This window comes from Pipistrellus kuhlii, unplaced genomic scaffold (genome assembly GCF_014108245.1).
Source record: "Pipistrellus kuhlii isolate mPipKuh1 unplaced genomic scaffold, mPipKuh1.p scaffold_m20_p_9, whole genome shotgun sequence".
NCBI classification, from domain to species: Eukaryota; Metazoa; Chordata; class Mammalia; order Chiroptera; family Vespertilionidae; genus Pipistrellus; species Pipistrellus kuhlii.
The window spans coordinates 27046441-27064561 of NW_023425595.1; the positions used below are offsets into that span (position 1 = coordinate 27046441).

The 18121-nt window shown below is 41.4% G+C and overlaps 1 protein-coding gene across 8 annotated transcripts in view; it reads left to right on the forward strand.

Moving 5' to 3' along the window:
* IRAG1 (inositol 1,4,5-triphosphate receptor associated 1) overlaps nt 1-16080 on the forward strand; it is a 98301-nt gene extending 82221 nt beyond the window's left edge. For 7 of the 8 annotated variants that reach the window (XM_036427013.2, XM_036427014.2, XM_045577487.1 and 4 more), the window contains 4 exons: nt 1935-2002; nt 5813-5929; nt 7251-7385; nt 12725-16080. In XM_036427013.2, the coding sequence (XP_036282906.1) occupies nt 1935-2002; nt 5813-5929; nt 7251-7385; nt 12725-12968 (564 nt within the window). In that variant the 3' untranslated portion in view covers nt 12969-16080. Of the gene's footprint in view, nt 1-1934; nt 2003-5764; nt 5930-7250; nt 7386-12724 lie in introns of those variants that run through there. The other variant, XM_036427016.2, reaches the window with a different exon arrangement.
* Nucleotides 16081-18121: the final 2041 nt, after the last annotated feature.

Consider the following 18121-nt stretch of genomic DNA (forward strand, 5'->3'; position numbering starts at 1 on the left):
AGTTTTTAAAAGTGGTTTTCTAGGTGTAGAAAGAAAATTCTGAAAACATATATGTGAAACTATCGATATTAATAATGGTTATCTATAGGCATTGATAAAATGACAGGTCATTTTTAACTTCTTTTTGTCAGTTTTTTATTTTATTTTAAGAAAAACGATATTAAATATAATAGTAATACATGCAATAAACATTAATATCTCAAGGAAAATAATTTTAAATATAATTTTACATGCAATAAACACCAATTATTCAAGAAAAAGGATCTTACATATAATGATGTTACATGCAATAAACATTAATATTTCAAGAATAAAAGGGTGTCTATCTGAGGCAATGAGGAGCATTAAGAACCTGAGGTAAACTTAGTAGGAAAAAGTGAGGTGCAAAATTGGAGACAACAGGCAGCAGCCCCAAGTTAGAAGTGGTAATGAATGAGCATCAGTTGTGACAAAGATGCCTATAATTCATTCTTTTTTAAAACATATATTTTTATTGATATCAGAGAGGAGAGGAGAGGGAGAGAGAGAGAGAAACATCAATGATGAGAGAGAATTATTGATCAGCTGCCTCTTGCATGCCCCACACTAGGAATTGAGCCTGCAACCTGGGCATGTGCCCTGACTGGCATGCGCATGACCTCCTAGTTCTTAGCTGGCCTGCACATTAGTTCTGTAGGGTTCAAGCCCTGCCTTATCATTGTCAGTTCCTTGAGGAGAGTGGGGACAAAATCTTCTGCTCTTATTATCTCTGCCGGCCAAGAGTTGGAAACAGGGCCATGTTGGGAACCTTCCTGGAAAAGGGGTTGGTACATATAAAGGCAGGATTGGAAGGGAGGATTTTAGTGTGCTTCTCATTCAGGGCTTAAATGACTATTTGTGGAGAGATTCAGAGACTATGGGTTAGCCACTATGACTCTAGGGACTTAGTAAGATTCTGTAAACTTGGTTACCTCCACATGGTTGTTACTTTGTCATCCCTTTATAATTTCCTTTAGTGACCAGGAAAATAGAGAAACAAACAAAAATACCCTATACAACATTAAGGAACTGTAAGCTTATGTGAGGTTAGGTGGCAAAAAGAGGAAATGCTGGGAAAACTTTAAGACTAATGTGGGGTGAGTCGAGGAGGGATAGCTTTGTGGTTGATATACTGAGAGGGGAGGAAAACATTGCTGAGTCTGGGGGTGAGGATCTTGGGACCTTGTCTGTACTGCAAAGGAGCACAACATGGACATTTTTTACCCGGTCAGGCAAAACTATTCTAACAGCAATGAAAAATAAAGGACTAAGGTTACCTCAAGGCAAGGAAGAAGGAAGAATGTAGGCTAAACATTCCATGCTGGGGCCCACCCCAAGATACTGGATTGAATCAGTACTTTCAAAAATCTCCCCCAGGTGATTTGATGTGCAGCCAGATTTAAATCAAATCCATTGCAACAAAACAATGTGATAATCCTTGGATATTTATCATAAAAAATTTATGATGGCTTGAGATTTTGGTATGGACAGGCATCTCCTGAGAATTGTACCTCTAGGACAGTGATAGGCTTGCATGAATTTATACTAGGGATCTTGGAGTCTGTGTTTAGTAGGAGGCCCACTGGTATTTAATCCAAGTCAGTAAATGGGACAGAGAAAAATGGATGGTTTCCCTCCAGAACAGAGCCTCAAATGGGAACTCTCTTTACTCAACAAAACTCAAAGAGGAAAAGTAAAAGTTGCAAGTTGCATGTGCCACAGAGGTAAACAACACCTAAGAAAGGAGGTCAGAGAAGGGCTGAGAAAAGTCAGTATCAAGTGAAGGTTAGAGAGTGTCAGGAGTGAGGAAAGGAAAGAAGAGGAGCAACAGCACCTCTACCCTCAGTATCATCAGACACGCAGCAGCCTCAGTTTCTTCCTTCCTCTCTAATCCTCAATTCTCTGTCTCTGTTCAGTCAGAATCGTCCAGTGGGAAAGGCAATCTACCTGTTGTCACCTCAGCACTGCCTGCACTTTTGGAAAAGTAAGTGTCGATTTTTTTTTTTTGAGATCTCTGAGGAAAATCTCCTCAACTCACCTTTCTTCCTATTTTTTAAAAAGATACACAAGAAGAAACTTCCAGGTAGTTGGAGAAGATATTTCAAAAACTGTAAGCTCAGTCCAGAGGTCAGAATATAACTGCAAACATTTCACATATTGTGTGTTCCCTCTACTTTCCATCCTCCCCAGTATTAAATCATGGTTTTCCTATCCTATCCTATTTCTCACTCTGAACAAGCAACTTTTAAAAGAAGGGCCCCATCATAAGGCATGGCTCAATCTATGAGCAGGCCTGGCCTCATTCAGCCCGTTTCCTGGAACCCTTCACACTGCTGAGCCCCAGGAAAAGACTTCTTCTGTTTAAACAGAGGGCTCATGGAGCTGTGGAAAGTGTACTTTGGCATGAAGTTAGAAGACTAAGAAAAGAGTCCCAGCCAGGCCCACAACTACCAATAATGTCAACGTAGGCAAGTCACTCAACTTGAATTTGGTTTCTCATCTTGCAGATGGGAAAATCCCCCACACGGGTTGCATATAGTGCAGTCAAGAGAATGGGCAAATGTCAGCCTGCATAGGATTAAATCTGAGCTCTATCAAACACTGTTTGAACTTGTGCTGGTTATTCAACTTTGCTGAGTCTTGGTTTTCTTGCCTGTCAAACTGAGAATAATAGTGTCATTTACCTTACTGAGTCACTGTCTTAAGTGAGACCTTATCACATAGCCTGACACATAGGATAAATGTTAGCTCTTCTTATCATCAGGAGGGTCAAGTGAGAGAACATATGTGAAAGCTTGTTAAGAACTAAAGCCCCATAGATGAGTTGAGTTGAATAGGATGATCAACTCAACCTGGGAGATCTGGATCCTGGACAGAAGATCCACATGTTAAAAAGTTGTTGAAATGGGCTTCCTAGCTCTACTAGGGGAAAGTTTTAGTCTCTACAGAGCACTACCCTGAAGGAAATGAAAGTTTTGTTTACCATCACTTGGTCAACAAAATTTGAAAGTGCTTGAGTGTTTTATGACACAACATACACACATTTGATAAATTTATTAAAACAATTTTATGTTAATTTTACCATACTTTAAAGTCACATTTAGGGTTCCTCTGATTCCAAAGTGTCAGAGAAATCTATGTCAAGTTCTCTCTTGAAGATATAAATAATCCCCTGATAATTTATCAGCTTGGATTTTTTTTTACATCAGGTTTGAAATAACATCAGATTGCTACCAAACTCTACCAATAAATTCAATGTATAACTGAGAATAAATAGTATCATTTGTTGAGTACCATATTGCAGGAAATTTATATTTTTTCATTAATTCTTACACTACCATCTTCAGGTATAGAGTATTATCCTCATTTGACAGTTGAGGGATCTAAGATCAGGATAGTTAAGTAATCTGCACATGTTAGAGCAGAGGTTTGAACCCATGTTTGCCTCAGGAGAGTTCTTTTTCCTACACTATATGATCTCCTTCAGACCCATTTATCATTTACCTCTAAGGTTGTCAGCTGTAGATAAAAGAAATTAGAAGTCTGATACCAATACTTTATTTCTAATATAGAAATTTATTTAATAAAATAATTACTTTCCAGGCCTTTGGCTGTAGCTATGTTTTTTCTGCTCTTGTTCCAATTGTTTGGACAAATAGGAAACTGCACATTAGATAAAGGTCACATGGAAGGGAGTGGATAATGTAATTTGGAAAAGGAGAAATGTTATGAATAGATATTTTTAGAGTTTTCTTTTTCTTGTTCACAATGAGTTTTGGTTTCCAACCTAATGAAATGTAAAGTTTACAAGGTCTGATGAAAACTAAGAGATGAGCCTTTTATAAGCCTCACTCATAGAGTCTGTCTGAGGGACTGGAAAGGGGGGCAGCTATGATCTTTCAGAGCCCTGGCTGAAAAGCTCTGCTCACTCTTCTGCCTTATCTGAGGGTTCCTCCTTGACATAACTCCTGTTGGGATTCTGGTTACCTAGGAGGGCTGTAGAATCTACACTGTAGTGAAGGCATGGCCATCAGGATACTTCCTTATACCTTGTGATCCCATACCCCAAATAGGCTCCCAGCACTGCCCAGCCATCCTACTATAATATTTTAGCATGTCTGTGTCTCTCCCTGCCCCCTCCCCCTACACACACATGACTCTTTTATGCCTTCTCTTCTCTCCTCAAGCCTTCCTAGGCCTCTATAACTCACTCTCAGTAGATGACCTTGTCTTTCACCTTATAGAGAAAATTGAAGCTATTAGATAGTAGTCCTCTCATCTTCCTTCATCAAAATCCCAACCTACAGCCTACCATCCTCTCTTTGTTATAACTAAGGAGAAGTTTCTCAATTTTTTAAAGATCTGTCTCTGCTTCCCTTTTCATAGAATTTGTTCCTTTGGTTATCCTCTTTCTCTCATCCCCTCTACTGAATCATTTCTATCCACATTCAAATGTGCTTTCATCTTTTAACCTATTTCTTTATCTATGCATTCCCCAACACACTCTTCTATTCCTTTCCCTAGTCAAATTGTTGTGTCTATATCTTCCCCTTTCTCACCTCCCATTCTTTACTAAGCCCATTTTAATCTACCTTTGGCTTCTGCCATATCATCAAAACTCCTCTTAACCTTCATATTATTAAATCTAAGGATCACTTTATACTTATCTAACTCAAACTCTCAAAGTGTGTGTATGACACACAAATCTCCCTCCTTGGCATCCTCACCTCTCTGCGCTCCCAGGACTCCATGCTTCCTGGCTTTTTCCTCCTACTTCTCTGGCTGCTACTTTTCAATCTCCTCTGTCACTCCTTTTCCACCTGTGCTAAGGACAAAGATGTCTATGGCTTTGTCCTGGGTCTTCATCATTCATATATCATTTCCCTAGGCTTTAAATATCATCTATATGATGATAATACCAAATGAATTTATTCAGCTTTTGGTATATCCAACTACCTACTTGATATCTCCACTTAGATGCTCCTTGTCCAAAAGTTACTAGTAACTCCAGCCTTACTGCCTCCTTTCAGTTCCTCGAACATCTCTGTGCCTTTTGTGTCTTGTGGTCTTCATACATCCTGCATCCTCTATCTAGACTGATTAGTTGTTATAGATACAACTAATGACTTCTCATCTTTTAAGTCTGTGCTTTAGTTATACCAGCTCAGGCCTTTTCTAACTACTCTGACTAAGCAGATTCTCTCATTACTTTCTGTCACTGTACCGAGTTTGTTTCTATCATAAAAGTTATCACAACTTGCAATAAATTATAGATTTTTCTTTCCTTTTTTGGATTTTTTTCCTTCTAAGCTCTGTGTTGGCAAAGATAATTTATTTTATGATGTATCCTCAGGATAGTATTACAATATGCCTGTAAGTTAGTACTCAGTAGATACTAACATGAATGAAGCAAAAGATGGACATAGGAATGGAATGCCACTGAACATTTTGGTCTGCCTTCATCTTTCTCATCTTGGTACTATCTGTCCCATAGCTGTCTGTCCACCCACAGCATCTCCTGGGATAAGAATAAATGTGGAAGAAAATAAAAGAATAAAGGTGGATTTGGGAGCATGAGGAAAAAGGGAACTAAAGCAGTATTAGATATTTGGGGGACCAGGGAAGATCCATGAACTAGTGCCTTTATAAATCTTGTCTCAAGGTAGAAGGATTAAAATTAACTCAATGCAATGAGTTTCCTCAATTCTGATAAGCAATCAGGCCAAAGACGTGGTTTGGTTTTCAGATGCCCAATCTGTCCCTGAAAGGACGCCCTGTGCTTCCTTCTCATTAGTGGAAAAACAAATGGGGACCCAGATTGTGAAGCTTCTGCTCCCACATCAACCCCGAGCTGCCTGGAGATTAGCCAGGAGACCAAGGCCAAGATGGAGGAAGAAGCATACAATAAGAGGTGAGTTAGACTTCAACCCCTCTGAGGTCACTTGGCAGCTCTCAGAAGATACTTTCCCACATGCCTTCCCATCTCTTGGAGGTCTGAGGGAAGCAACCAGTGGCCCCGGGGCCTCCTTGCCTCAGTGGAGAAAATAGCAGTCCTGTTCCACAGGAAGGACAGGAGGAAGCAGGGACAGAGGGTGTGGTCAGACAATAATAAGACTGCCCTTTTTTAAAGGCAAAATGCCACCAGAACGTCACTGCCCAGAATGATCTGAAAATCAAGGGCTATGGGTGAGTTCTTCTTGATGGTGCCTAAGGCTTCCTGAGCACCCAGAACAGTCATGTTGCTGCCAAAAATGCCCAGGAGGAGCGGCAACTGCATTTGCTACAATTGTCTCAGCCTTTCCTTCTTCCCATCAATTGGAGTATCCTCAATTTCCAACTGACCTCTTCTCTAATTGAGCTTCAATAGCAAGTCTGGTTTGTCAGTCACAGATGGGACAGAGTACTGACGTGGCCTGACAGAAAATTGCCTCTGACCAGGCATCACATCCTGAGTTTCGTTTCCTGTGGCTCCTAGGGAGACATGGCTTCCCACTGATGTGAAATCTGTGGGTTTTTGTGGGGCAGCCATGCACACAGATATCCTGGGATTGCTTCAGTCAAGCTGTGCTGGCCTTAAACACTCAGCTGTAGGACAGGCAGAAAGTGTATATTCAGGGTAATACTGATCCCAGGAGAAGGAAATCAGACAGGTTTCTCTAAGAAAGCCTGTCTTTTAACCCACAGCTGTTCTCTGTACTCAGAATGTGCGAGGGTAAATGACGCCATTGGCTTTGTAAACATTTATTGAGTACTTCTCTAAGACAAGCTGTGTGCCTGCCACTTTGGTGAAACTTCCCAGCAAGCCCGTGTGACAGGTGTCATCCTCACTAGATCAAGTCGTATGCCTGGTACTTCCTCAGAACATTCCCATACCCTGTGAGATGAATGACACTCTCTCCATTTTACAGGTGAGGAGCTGACTCACCAAGGTTACATAGAAACAGTTGTAATCTTAGCCCCACTGAATGTTTGGTAGAGCAAGAACCCGGTCACATTTTTCCCTGTCAGTTTTGTCACACTTTCATAAACAGGAAGGATGACTGAAGATTGAGGGGAAATTGTACTGACACGAGCCATGGGATTCAGTGGAGCTCCCCAGCTTTTTCCTGTTTGTGGAACCACAGGAAGTGCGTAATTATTGGGGATGCTGAAGTCCTCTCTTCTCGGGCCTCAGAAAAGGATGCTCTGTGCCTGGCCTTCCCAGACTCTATTGTTCCTTTTTTGCCTTCTAGATACCAGGAAGATCTAAAGAAGATCAAAGAGTTTAAAGGCCTAAAGGAGGAGGAAGAAGAACAGAAGAGTGAGGATCCTGAGGAACCTGAAGAGGCAGAAGAAAGTGAAGAAGAGGGAAAGGACCAGAGAAGCAGGTTGGAACCCTTGCCACTGCCAAAATGGGTCATAATTCATTAACTGCACAATATCTCTGGAGATGCCAGTCCAGGGCATCAGTGGGTTGAAGGCCCAAATGAGCAGCCAACAGAAGTCAAGAGGACACTCATGTTGGGAGAGGAGGCAGAGGAAATTCCAAAGAGCCAAATTAGTTAATAAGGGGATATTTGCAAGAGCCAAGAGGTCATAGGTGGTGGTAGTGGTGGTGCAGAGCTATCATCAGAAGCCTAGAATTAAGTTGTGAGAGACTCTGACTGGAGTCCCCCCTAGCCCAGGCAAAGTTAGCTCATTTTCCAGCTACTAGTATCCCCATGAATGGACCATGGTCTAGGGAGCTGGTCTAAAGCCCTAGAGGGGGTTTCTTACAAGAACAGAGGCAGAGAGAATAGATGGGTGCAAGGGACAAACTCAACTTGGTGACAGAGGTGAGTTTCCAATAGGACCCTTCCATACTGATCAAACAAGCTTGGTCATCTGGACATTGGTTTCACTTTAGATTGGAAATACTTGTGTTTTTAATATATATATATATATATATATATATATATATATATATATATACACACACACACACACACACACACACACACACACACACTATATATATATATATATATATATATATATATATATATATATATATATTTCAAGTGTATTTTTCTCTAAGTCTGGAAAATATATATAACATGTAGATAAAGATAGTATAGATCCTACATCTTGTCCTATCTACATCCTGGATTTTAATGATAGCTCCACCTTTACATATTCTACCCTCTTGTCTCTATTAGTACATTTAAACCAGAAGTCTTTTTTTTATTATTAAATTATTATCTGTGTACATATTTTAACATTGCCCCCCCTCCCATACATACCCTCCCTCCCCAGAGTTTTGTGTCATTGCAAACCAGAAGTCTTAAATTATGTTGTTTGAAAACGTAGTTACAGCAAACTTTGTGTTTAGACCCCCAGACTATTCTAGATTTGAGAATGGCTCCAGCCAAAATGATTAATTACCTAATTAGCTGCTAAACTTGGGATAGGATATATTTCTATACTTCATTGCTGACAGACTCTGGAAATCACATGCATGTAACAAATAAGGTAATAGAATGAAAATTAGACATGAGTCTGAAACCGGTTGGGCTCAGTGGATAGAGCGTCGGCATGTGGACTGAAAGGTCCCAGGTTCGATTCCAGTCAGGGGCATGTACCTTGATTGTGGGCATATCTTCAGCAGGGGGTGTGCAAGAGGCAGCTGATCGATGTTTCTCTCTCATCGATGTTTCTAGCTTTCTATCCCTCTCTCTTCCTCTCTGTAAAAACTCAATAAAATATATTTAAAAAAAGAAAGAAAATTAGACATGAGATACATATGCTTCAAAGCACAGAGGGACAATAGAGTACAGTTAGTGGAAGATTCAATCAGAGTGAAATGTCTCAGCCTATATGAATTCACCCCAATGTTCAAGGGAAGAGTTATCTAGGAGAACTGGAGAAAATGCTTCATCAGTGAAAACAACTTTATTAGAATTTACCACCTTTCTTACTAAAAGAACCCCCAAGTTTCAACAGTGAAAGTATAGTCCCTACCCCAATCAGTTGGATCCTGATCTCCTTATGTCTCTTCTCTCTCTTGGGGTTGTCTGCTCTTAAAATGCTTTCCTCTCCTTAATGCGGTCAGGCACAGGTCTGGACAACAGTTCCTCCTTTGACTCCCTTCAATCCAGCTAACACAGGCTGGAACTTCTAACATTTCCAAATACCAAGAAAAAAAAAAAAGAGAGAACTAAACAGAGAGTGCATGGAATATAAAGTCTGGTTTACAAGGCACAGGGATTATCTAGCTAATTTGATCTCAAAAGATTGGTGGCTCCCTTCCATTTCATGAAACCCCGAAGAAAATAAGGCTGAGCCTGGGTCCCTCTCTGTACAGCTCCTAGACAGCTGCCTAAAGAAATGGCCACCCTATATATCCATCATCTGAGAGTGTCCTCTTGATCCTGCCTATCCTGAGGACTTGTTCTCTCTCCCACCTCGGCTCCCTTTCAGATTTACATTTGGTCTTGGATACCAGACATTAGCACAGCCCTCAGAAGAGTCCTTGTCCTTCAGCACAAGGGATATAACTTCATTTTTTCAGGGCCAGCGTGATGACAGACACTGCTATCATATAAACTGCACACTCAAAGTTGTAGTTTCCCTTCCTCAACTGTGACCAAAGCCAGACTAGCCCTGAGAGCTGTTGCCTTCAATGCCAAGCAGTCCATTCATTTCTGAGTTCCTTACACACAGTTGTCTGCAAGCACCTGCATTCAAATGTGATTCCCCATGAAATTTTGCCATCTCTCCAACAAGCAAGGTATGAAGTCATTAAAAGTCCATGCCCTACTTAGTGAATTCCAAAACAAAAAACACTGGAGTAACCCCAGTAGTTGATCCCTTACATAAGAGATTAAACAATAAACACCAACATCTTTTTGACTGAATGTCTACTATGTTTAATATATAATAATGTAATCTGATATAAAAATTATTATCTGGAGGATCAGCTTAAATGAATTTTAGTGAATCAATCCAATATCTTAACCGTACTAAAACAGAACACAGTCTTCTGACATTTACATTGAACAAGTAAGACTCATAAGGTGCAACAGAAAACTTTTACCTTTTCTCCTACTGCCTGTTCAGACCTGCTCTATGGCTTTAAGTACATTCCTTTAAAGTCCTCTGGTCAAATTTAAATCCAAATGATAACCTCCTTTCAGCAATTAAAATGGGCAGTTCCCTGAAATAGTGAAAAGCTTGAACTTATAAGTTCAAGTATCGCCCCTCCTCCAGCGCTGGTCTGCTTTAGGAAGGAAGTCTGCAGTGGGGATGGGGAGCATGGCTTCTCTCTCAGTCTCCTAGTTACACTCCTACCCTCCACCCCCACTTTGCTGTTACATTGTCTGACCTCTCCAGGATGCACTCTGAGAAGGGGAATCTAGATTAAGAAGTAAGAAAGGCAATACTTGACTGGTATTGTGACAGGGCTTGAGGCTTTGGCAGGCATTTAAAGCTGACTTTTTTACTTTGTTTAGTGTGGCCTTTTATGGGACCTTCAGAGAAAACCATTCCTCCCATCCCAGTATCACATACATTCAAACCATTGCCCAGGCTCTCTCAGTTGCAGGTCCTTTTATGAGGTTGAATGCATCTCTAACACCTGGTTACTTAAAATCTGTCTCTTGGTCCTTGAACATCTGGAAGTCTACCTTCCTTGTTCAGCTTCTAGGTAGCATTTCCAGACAGAAACCATGACATCCAATGCCAGCTTCCCTTCACCAGATTACATCCAGGTGAGGTGAAACATCTACCTTTGGCCCACCATTGGTGGGAGGATAGTTTTCCCCAACATGTCCCCTCTTCTCTGATGCCACAAAGCACTTCAGCAAAATGCCTGCTCTTTAGATTTCTCAGATGCAAGTCACACACAATAGTACACTGTCTCCCTCTTATTGCAACATATCGAACTCTCCAAGCAGCATCCCCGAAGCCCCTCTCTAGGTCCAGGAGAGGGGGAAAGATCTCCTGGACCTAGAGAGATTCATACCTGTGGATGAATGGGAAGAACTTGGTACAACCAAAAATTGATTTCCAAAGGAATTCTATTTCTAACCTCTTTTATAGGCTGAAAACAGCTGGCCAGCTGAGGGTCACAAAACCAGATCTTGACCTTCTCCTCTGCAGTTCCACATAAGGGTGGGGCTACAGTGGCATTTCCCCCACTGTAGCAGTTTGCTTTGGGCATGGAAATATAGCCAAAAAGAAAGGCTGCATCTTAGCATACAATTCTATTTAAATAGAAAGGAAATAATTTAAATGGAGCTGAAAGAAAATAAGCTTCCACTTCTAAGCTCTCCCTTCCCAACAGTTGAAAATTAGTCGATGATTTTCACCTCAGCTGATGTGACCATTATTTTGCTTTGCTTAATTGTCCCTGAAATGATCATCAGAGGGTTCCCACATGGAAAAGAAAATAATCAGTGCCTTAGTGTAGCATCTGAGGCAGGCCCTCTTGAGTATCTAGTCCCTTTATAAAGACAGTATTTGTTGAGTCATTTTATCTATTGTTATGGTGTCTTTTTTTCTACTAACTCAGAAGTAAAGCTACTTCTCAGAAAATAGCCTGAATATTTCAGTGTCTATATGAGCTTCAAGATCTTCAGAAAGCCTTGTCACTTTTCTCACCTTCTCCATTTGTCAATCCTCAATATTCTTGTTTTTTTTAATGTTCTTTATATATATATATATAAAACACACACACACACACACACACACACACACACACACACATATATATATATATACTCAAAAATAGATGTGTCCAGGGCTTCTCCAGAGAGATCTAAGAATGGACTCTTCAAAGTGGGCCATCTGACAGAATGTCTTTTCACTAGGCCATAAAGAGTGGAAAAGTTGAAAGGCAGTTGGAAATAAAGGAGAGAAGCAGGCAAAATAAGGTGGAGGACTGAGATGAAAAGCAAGGAGGGAAGAGAGAAAAGAGTGAGTGGAAAGGGGAGAGAAGAGTATGAAGAGAAAGAGGAGGGAAAGGTTGGGGAATAAAAGTTAACAGGGTTGAGAAAACATCTTGAATAAGCCATCTACAGGTTGCCGGAGCTACTAGTCCTCTGGTTGCCTTGGGATGGTTTAAAGTGAACTCTTGAGGTTGATCTGGTTCTTTGCCATTTATTGCTGACATCAAGTCTTTTATGTGTTTAGCATAATCCTCCCACTCTGAATATAGTCAGATGTGGAAAAAAGGACAACAAACTATGTGTCTGAACATGAAGGCAGACAAAGATTAGAACTTGGAACTGGTCGCTAATACCGCTAAATGCAGAAAAGATGCTGGTCCTGTCTGAATGTGTGGGAGTGTGGTCAGCCAACTTTGTATCTTGGGGCTTGGGAGAGTTCAGATATCTATGACCACCTCATGAACAGATGTGAGCATGGGTGCATGGGTGAAGAATCAAACAAGCAAATAGAGTATTTTATCTCAGTAGCTCCCAACATCAAGGCTATGGATTGGTGGCATCAAAACCATTTGAAGGAAAATTTCAACTATGGATACCTAGACCATATCTTTGGAAACTCTTTCTTATTCAGAAGGCCTGGGTATTTTTAATAAGTGCTGCTAAAAGACTCTATATACTGCTGAGTTTGAGAACCAGTACTCTAGATAGTATGGAAAGTGTTCCAGACAAAGAAGTATGGGTCTGGGCATCATGTTTGTGTTCAACATACTAACCCCTCCATCTATTTTTTCATTTGACAGCAAACTTGAAGAATTGGTTCATTTCCTTCAAGTCCTATATCCCAAACTGTGTCAGCACTGGCAAGTCATCTGGATGATGGCCGCAGCAATGCTGGTCTTGACTGTGGTCCTGGGGCTGTACAATTCCTATAACTCTTGTGTGGAGCAGCCCGATGGGCCCCTTGGAAGATCCACTTGCTCAGCAGCCCAGAGGGACTCCTGGTGGAGCTCAGGACTCCAGCATGAGCAGCCTACAGAGCAGTAGGAAACCTGACATCCAGCCAATAGCCTGCTCCTGCACACAGCCCATCACCCTTTCCCCAAGTTATAGTGCTGTCAGCCCCAGGTGTGAGCACGCTGCCACTGGTCCATCAGAATGAGCAGGGGTTCTTTCACAATCAGCTCCCCTGTGGGAGCTCTTCATACATAGCAACTGATGTTCTCGGAGGATCAACAGAACTTTCCTGGGAAAGCAGCCAGTAGATGAAGAAGTCACCTTCACCAAGGAACTCAAATAGAAGGGAAGGTCGCCTGCCTTGGATCACTGCAGGGAACAGTGAAAAGCTCACTCTTCCATTTCCTCTTTCCAACAGAAAATCAAAAAGAATGTGCCTAAAGGCCAACTCCAACTCCAAGGAACAGGCCTGGAATTAGGAGTCACGACGTCAATATCTTCCCATTTCCTATCTCATTCTTACTGACTCTCTTTCTGCCCCTTTGGAACAGAGTTTATCTTTACAGAAATAGAAAAGATTTCTCAGAAAAATATTTAGACTGAGTTTAGCTCTGTGCTTGAAATGCAATGGGAAGATGTGAATTAATATATATGCATCTGTACACACAAACAACACACACATACACACAGCACACATGTGCATGAAGCCAACAAGCCTCCAAAACGTGTGCTATGGGTGCTCTGGATAAAGCCAACCCACAGATATTCACTAGGTATGGGGCAGTCACCAGGTACCTGTTCAAGAGCTCTCCACGTGGATTTAAGATGTTTGAAAAACACTGCAAACTCATGGCTTTAATATTGAACTTGCTGGTCTCCATTTCAAGTACAATTCCAAACTGCTGTACAGCACAGTCTATTCCCTATTTGTTCTCTCCCCATTAGAAGTTAATTCAACTCTCAGGTGAATAAGGAGACCCTTTGTGCTTTTAGCATCCATGTGCCCACATATAAGTGTGCAATTACACCTAATGCTTCAGTTCAAATGGAATTCTCAACTCAAAACATGTGTTTCAGAGCATCCCCAATTATTTAGTAGAACACTGATAGGGCATACCCCACCTTCAATTTGACCTCTCTCTCCACCTTCACAGCCTTCATTCATCCCTCATCAGTTTTGGGGGGTATTGGTTTCTGTGTGGGTTTTGTTGTGGTTGTTTTGCTTTAGTTTTGTTGTTAAAGTTGTTTGTTTTTGTTGCTAATACTAATAATATAAAACTTACTATGATACAAACACTGTTCTAGGTACTATGTAGGTATTAATTCATTTAGTCCTCAAGGAAAACAAACAAAAACTATGAGGTGGGTACTAGTCTTCTCATTTTCAGCTAAGGAAACTGAAGCATAAAAAAATACAAGTAGCTCTCGGAGGACACCTAGTTAGTAAATCATGGGGCTAGAACTCAAAGCTAAGCAGGCTGGCCCAGAGGCTGTGCTCTTAACCACTGCACTAAATGGCCTCTTCCAGTGGTCTCCTAATTGGACACCTTACAGCGCAGACCCTTCAGCACCTCCAAACTATTTCTGGTGCCTAGACTAACCTGTTTTCTCTCACAGCTTTGTTCCTCCACCCACTAGTTTTTCTTCCTGCGATTCTTTTTTTCTGGTCACTCTTTAGGACCAAGTGCAAAAACCATCCCCTCCATATTAGGCTTTAAATACCTCCTCCAACTCCCCACTATACCCCACACAATAGGGCACATCCTTCTCTGTGCTTTCTATTACTTTTTAAATATCTTCTTTATTGATCATTATGACCATGTATAATATAACAATAACTTATTTCTATGTCTTCCTCCCCTAGCAAATTTTCCTCAATGACAAGAACCATATCTTACCCATTTTCTGGGTAAGGGCTAAGCATGGTGGCTAATGCTGGGGAGGTTGTCATTAAATGCTGATCAAAAGAACAAGGGAGCCTTCAAGGTGGTGGAGAGCAGCTTGAGGACAGCTGACATTTTGCATACTTCCCAATACCAGCATTAGCACCACCACTATTTCTATAAGAACAATAACATCTTTATTAGCCTCAACTTACTCTAATATTTTTCAATCTGCTCTGAGATGGAACAGAATTGACTAGCAACATCATTCCCAAGCTCAAGAACCAGGCTTAATGCAACCACCCCTTTCAGGAGACCCACCTAGATTAGGCCCCACTTTGGAACAGCATGTTGATTTAAGAGGGACGTCCTTTACAGTGGCTAGCAGATCACTGTGAGAGACGCCCAAGCCAGGATGGACCACGGATGTGCCACTAGGTAAAGAGGTGCAGATCAAGGTAGACAGACTTTGGGGGCATGGATGGATGGTTTACCTTCCCTTTCCAGGGAGGCTGGACATACTAAAGGAGGTCTGGGTCCTCAGAGCCCAAATAGAGCTCTTGAGAGAGTGGCTGTGAGATGGAGCTTTCGGCTGGCAATGTCCAATCTCAGCCACTCTTAAAGGACCAGGCTAAGAGAATCCATTGTCCACTGGGCCACAAGGTTGTAACCTTTGTTTCCAGTTGAGACAAAGGCCAGGAGAGGGTATTGCAGTGAGTTCCTGAACCTCTAGCTGCTCCATAGGAAGACCTGCAAGAATCCTCCCAGACAAGGTTCTCACTCAAACTACTCACAGTAAGGGGGGTTGAGAAAAAGAAGGGGCATAGGAGTAACCACATTTCCATGAGTATTCCTGAAAAAGGTACTTACCGGTATTTTTTTTCTGAAAAGCAAAAAAAATACCTGAAGCGGATGGAACTATTGTCAAAGCAGCAGTGAAAAGGAGAGAAACAGGCCCTGTATTTCCTAAAGTGATATGGATCTGAAATAAAAATTCCCCTCAAAATGCCTCTGAAGTCTGACATTCCTGCTTAGCCCTAGGACTCTGGTGCCTAGGCTCAGTTGCAGAGCGATGTGTTGTTTTGTGCTATTGTTGATGATGTCACCTCGTAAAAGGAACTTCACTTTCTAGCTACTACAAAGCCAATATATATTGCTGTACAGCCTGCAGAGTAAACAAAGAAGGAAAGGCTGAATTTGTGTAGCACTGGCTGTTGGTTCCAAATGTTAACCCTTACACAGGTGTGCTAAAATTGAACTGTAGCATGTCACATGCCTGAGTTTGAAAATAAAAACACATTTCCAAATCTTTGACAATAGCTAAATGCCTCCTTATTTTGTGGAGCCGAGCCAACAATATTGCCCCATTGGCTATCAGTGTCTCCCAGAAGCAAGCCAGAAGTCCCCAGTCACAGCAGCTGGATAAATTCTTCTCCTCTTCCCTATGCCTGAGCCTAGTCTCCAGTACCTTCTTTGCCCATGGTTTTTGTAATTAATACATTTTGTTGTGATCGAGACTGCTGAGTGTTTACCAATCTAATTTCCCTAGGTAGACTACATCTTTCAGTCTTTCTTGCAGCTAAGTGCAGGGGAGTGTAGACCTTCAGATCTAGTTTCCTAGAAACATGACTGTCTTACCCAATACTTTATACTCTCTTACCCCCCCCCCCCATCTTGTCTTCTAGCTCACTGATGCGGTCCTCTGCTTCTTCTAGTCTACTCTTGATGCTTTCTATTGAGTTCTTCATGTAGCGATGTCATTTTTCATTTCTTCTTGGTTCATCTTCATTTCCTCTTATCAGCAAAAGGAAGCTAATCTAGTGGCCTTTATAATGTATCTTCATTGGTATTCCAGAATTCCTATGGCCGGGTGACTGCTGTGTCACCCATTCCTCTCCTTTGTACATGGAAGTTTTTACTGAGGTTATCAAGATCCTGCTTAACCCCAGATTACATTTGGGGAGCAGCATACAACATTTTTAGTTCATAGGTTACCAGACCACAAAGCACCACAGCTGGACCTGACAGGGATGGCTGAACATAACTTAGAGATCATGGACTTTGAGCTGGAAGGGGTCTGGAATTGTCTCTTGTGAGAACAGAGTGACTGTATTGATAAGAATAGTGAAACCTATACAGGGTGATCAAAAAGGTAAACTGTGGCAGAAACTGTGTTTGCCAATTCACTTTTCCTTTTGCTCCTGGGCACATAGCTAAACTGCATTCCAGACTCCTTTTGAAGTGAGATGGGAACATATGACAAAGTTCTGTCCAATAGGATATGGTTGGAAGTGAGATAGCCATTTCCCAGGCCTGACCCCTATAGTAAACTCCAGCATCCTTCCCCACATGTCCTTCCCTTGGTTACTGGTTCAATAAGGAGGAGGAGGGAACTGAGGTATTAAGTGATGGTAAAGCTACACAGTCTCTGAATAATTGTGTGGCCAAATCCCTCCCACACATATACACCAACACTACCATCTCTATAACCATCACTACCACAACCACCACTGCCACCACTATTGTCAGCTACTGGATTGAAACATGAGAGAAATAACTTTTATTTTACTAAGATATTAATATTTTGGGTTGTTATATTGTAATATACTCCACTGGCTAATACATTTATTTGCCTATTTATATATGTTAGAAAACAACTAGTCCCTGTAATAGCAGTATCATATAATTATATTTCTACGTTACTTTAAAATTCATATAATTCAACTCCCTTATTTAGTAGATGATAAAACTGAGATCTAGGGAAGTTAAGTGGCTTGCTCAAAGTCACACAGATAATTGGTGTTAGAACTTAAACTAACATTTAGAGATTAGAGGCCCAGTGCACGAAATTTGTGCACGGGCGGGTGTGTGTGTGTGTGTGTGTGTGTGTGTGTCCCTCAGCCCAGCCTGCACCCTCTCCAATCTGGGACCTTCAAGGTATGTCCAACTGCCCATTTAGGCCCGATCCCACTGTCCCCCTATTTGTATTTTTAAAATATGATTTTTGTGTGTGCCTGGTTTCTTTGAAAAAGGAATTACCTATAGTGGTATAGAAAATTTTAATGTATAAAAGAAGTCCCAAAGGGAGGCATGAAGACTCTGTCTTTGGTATTTAAATGGGCATTTGCTTTCATGAGCCTATTAGCACCATTCCCCTGCAGATCAGAAGAATGTGCAAATGGGAAAACCCACACTGATTGATTATGAAAAGAAAAGCACAACCCATGCTCAGTCTCCTTTAGAGACAGAGACATTCCTAGGACTAAATAAATGGGCTTCACAGGCAATAGCAGTGGATGTGTGAGAACTGACCTGGTGGGGGTAGTGGGCAGTGGCAGGGAATATGGGAATTGGGAAAAC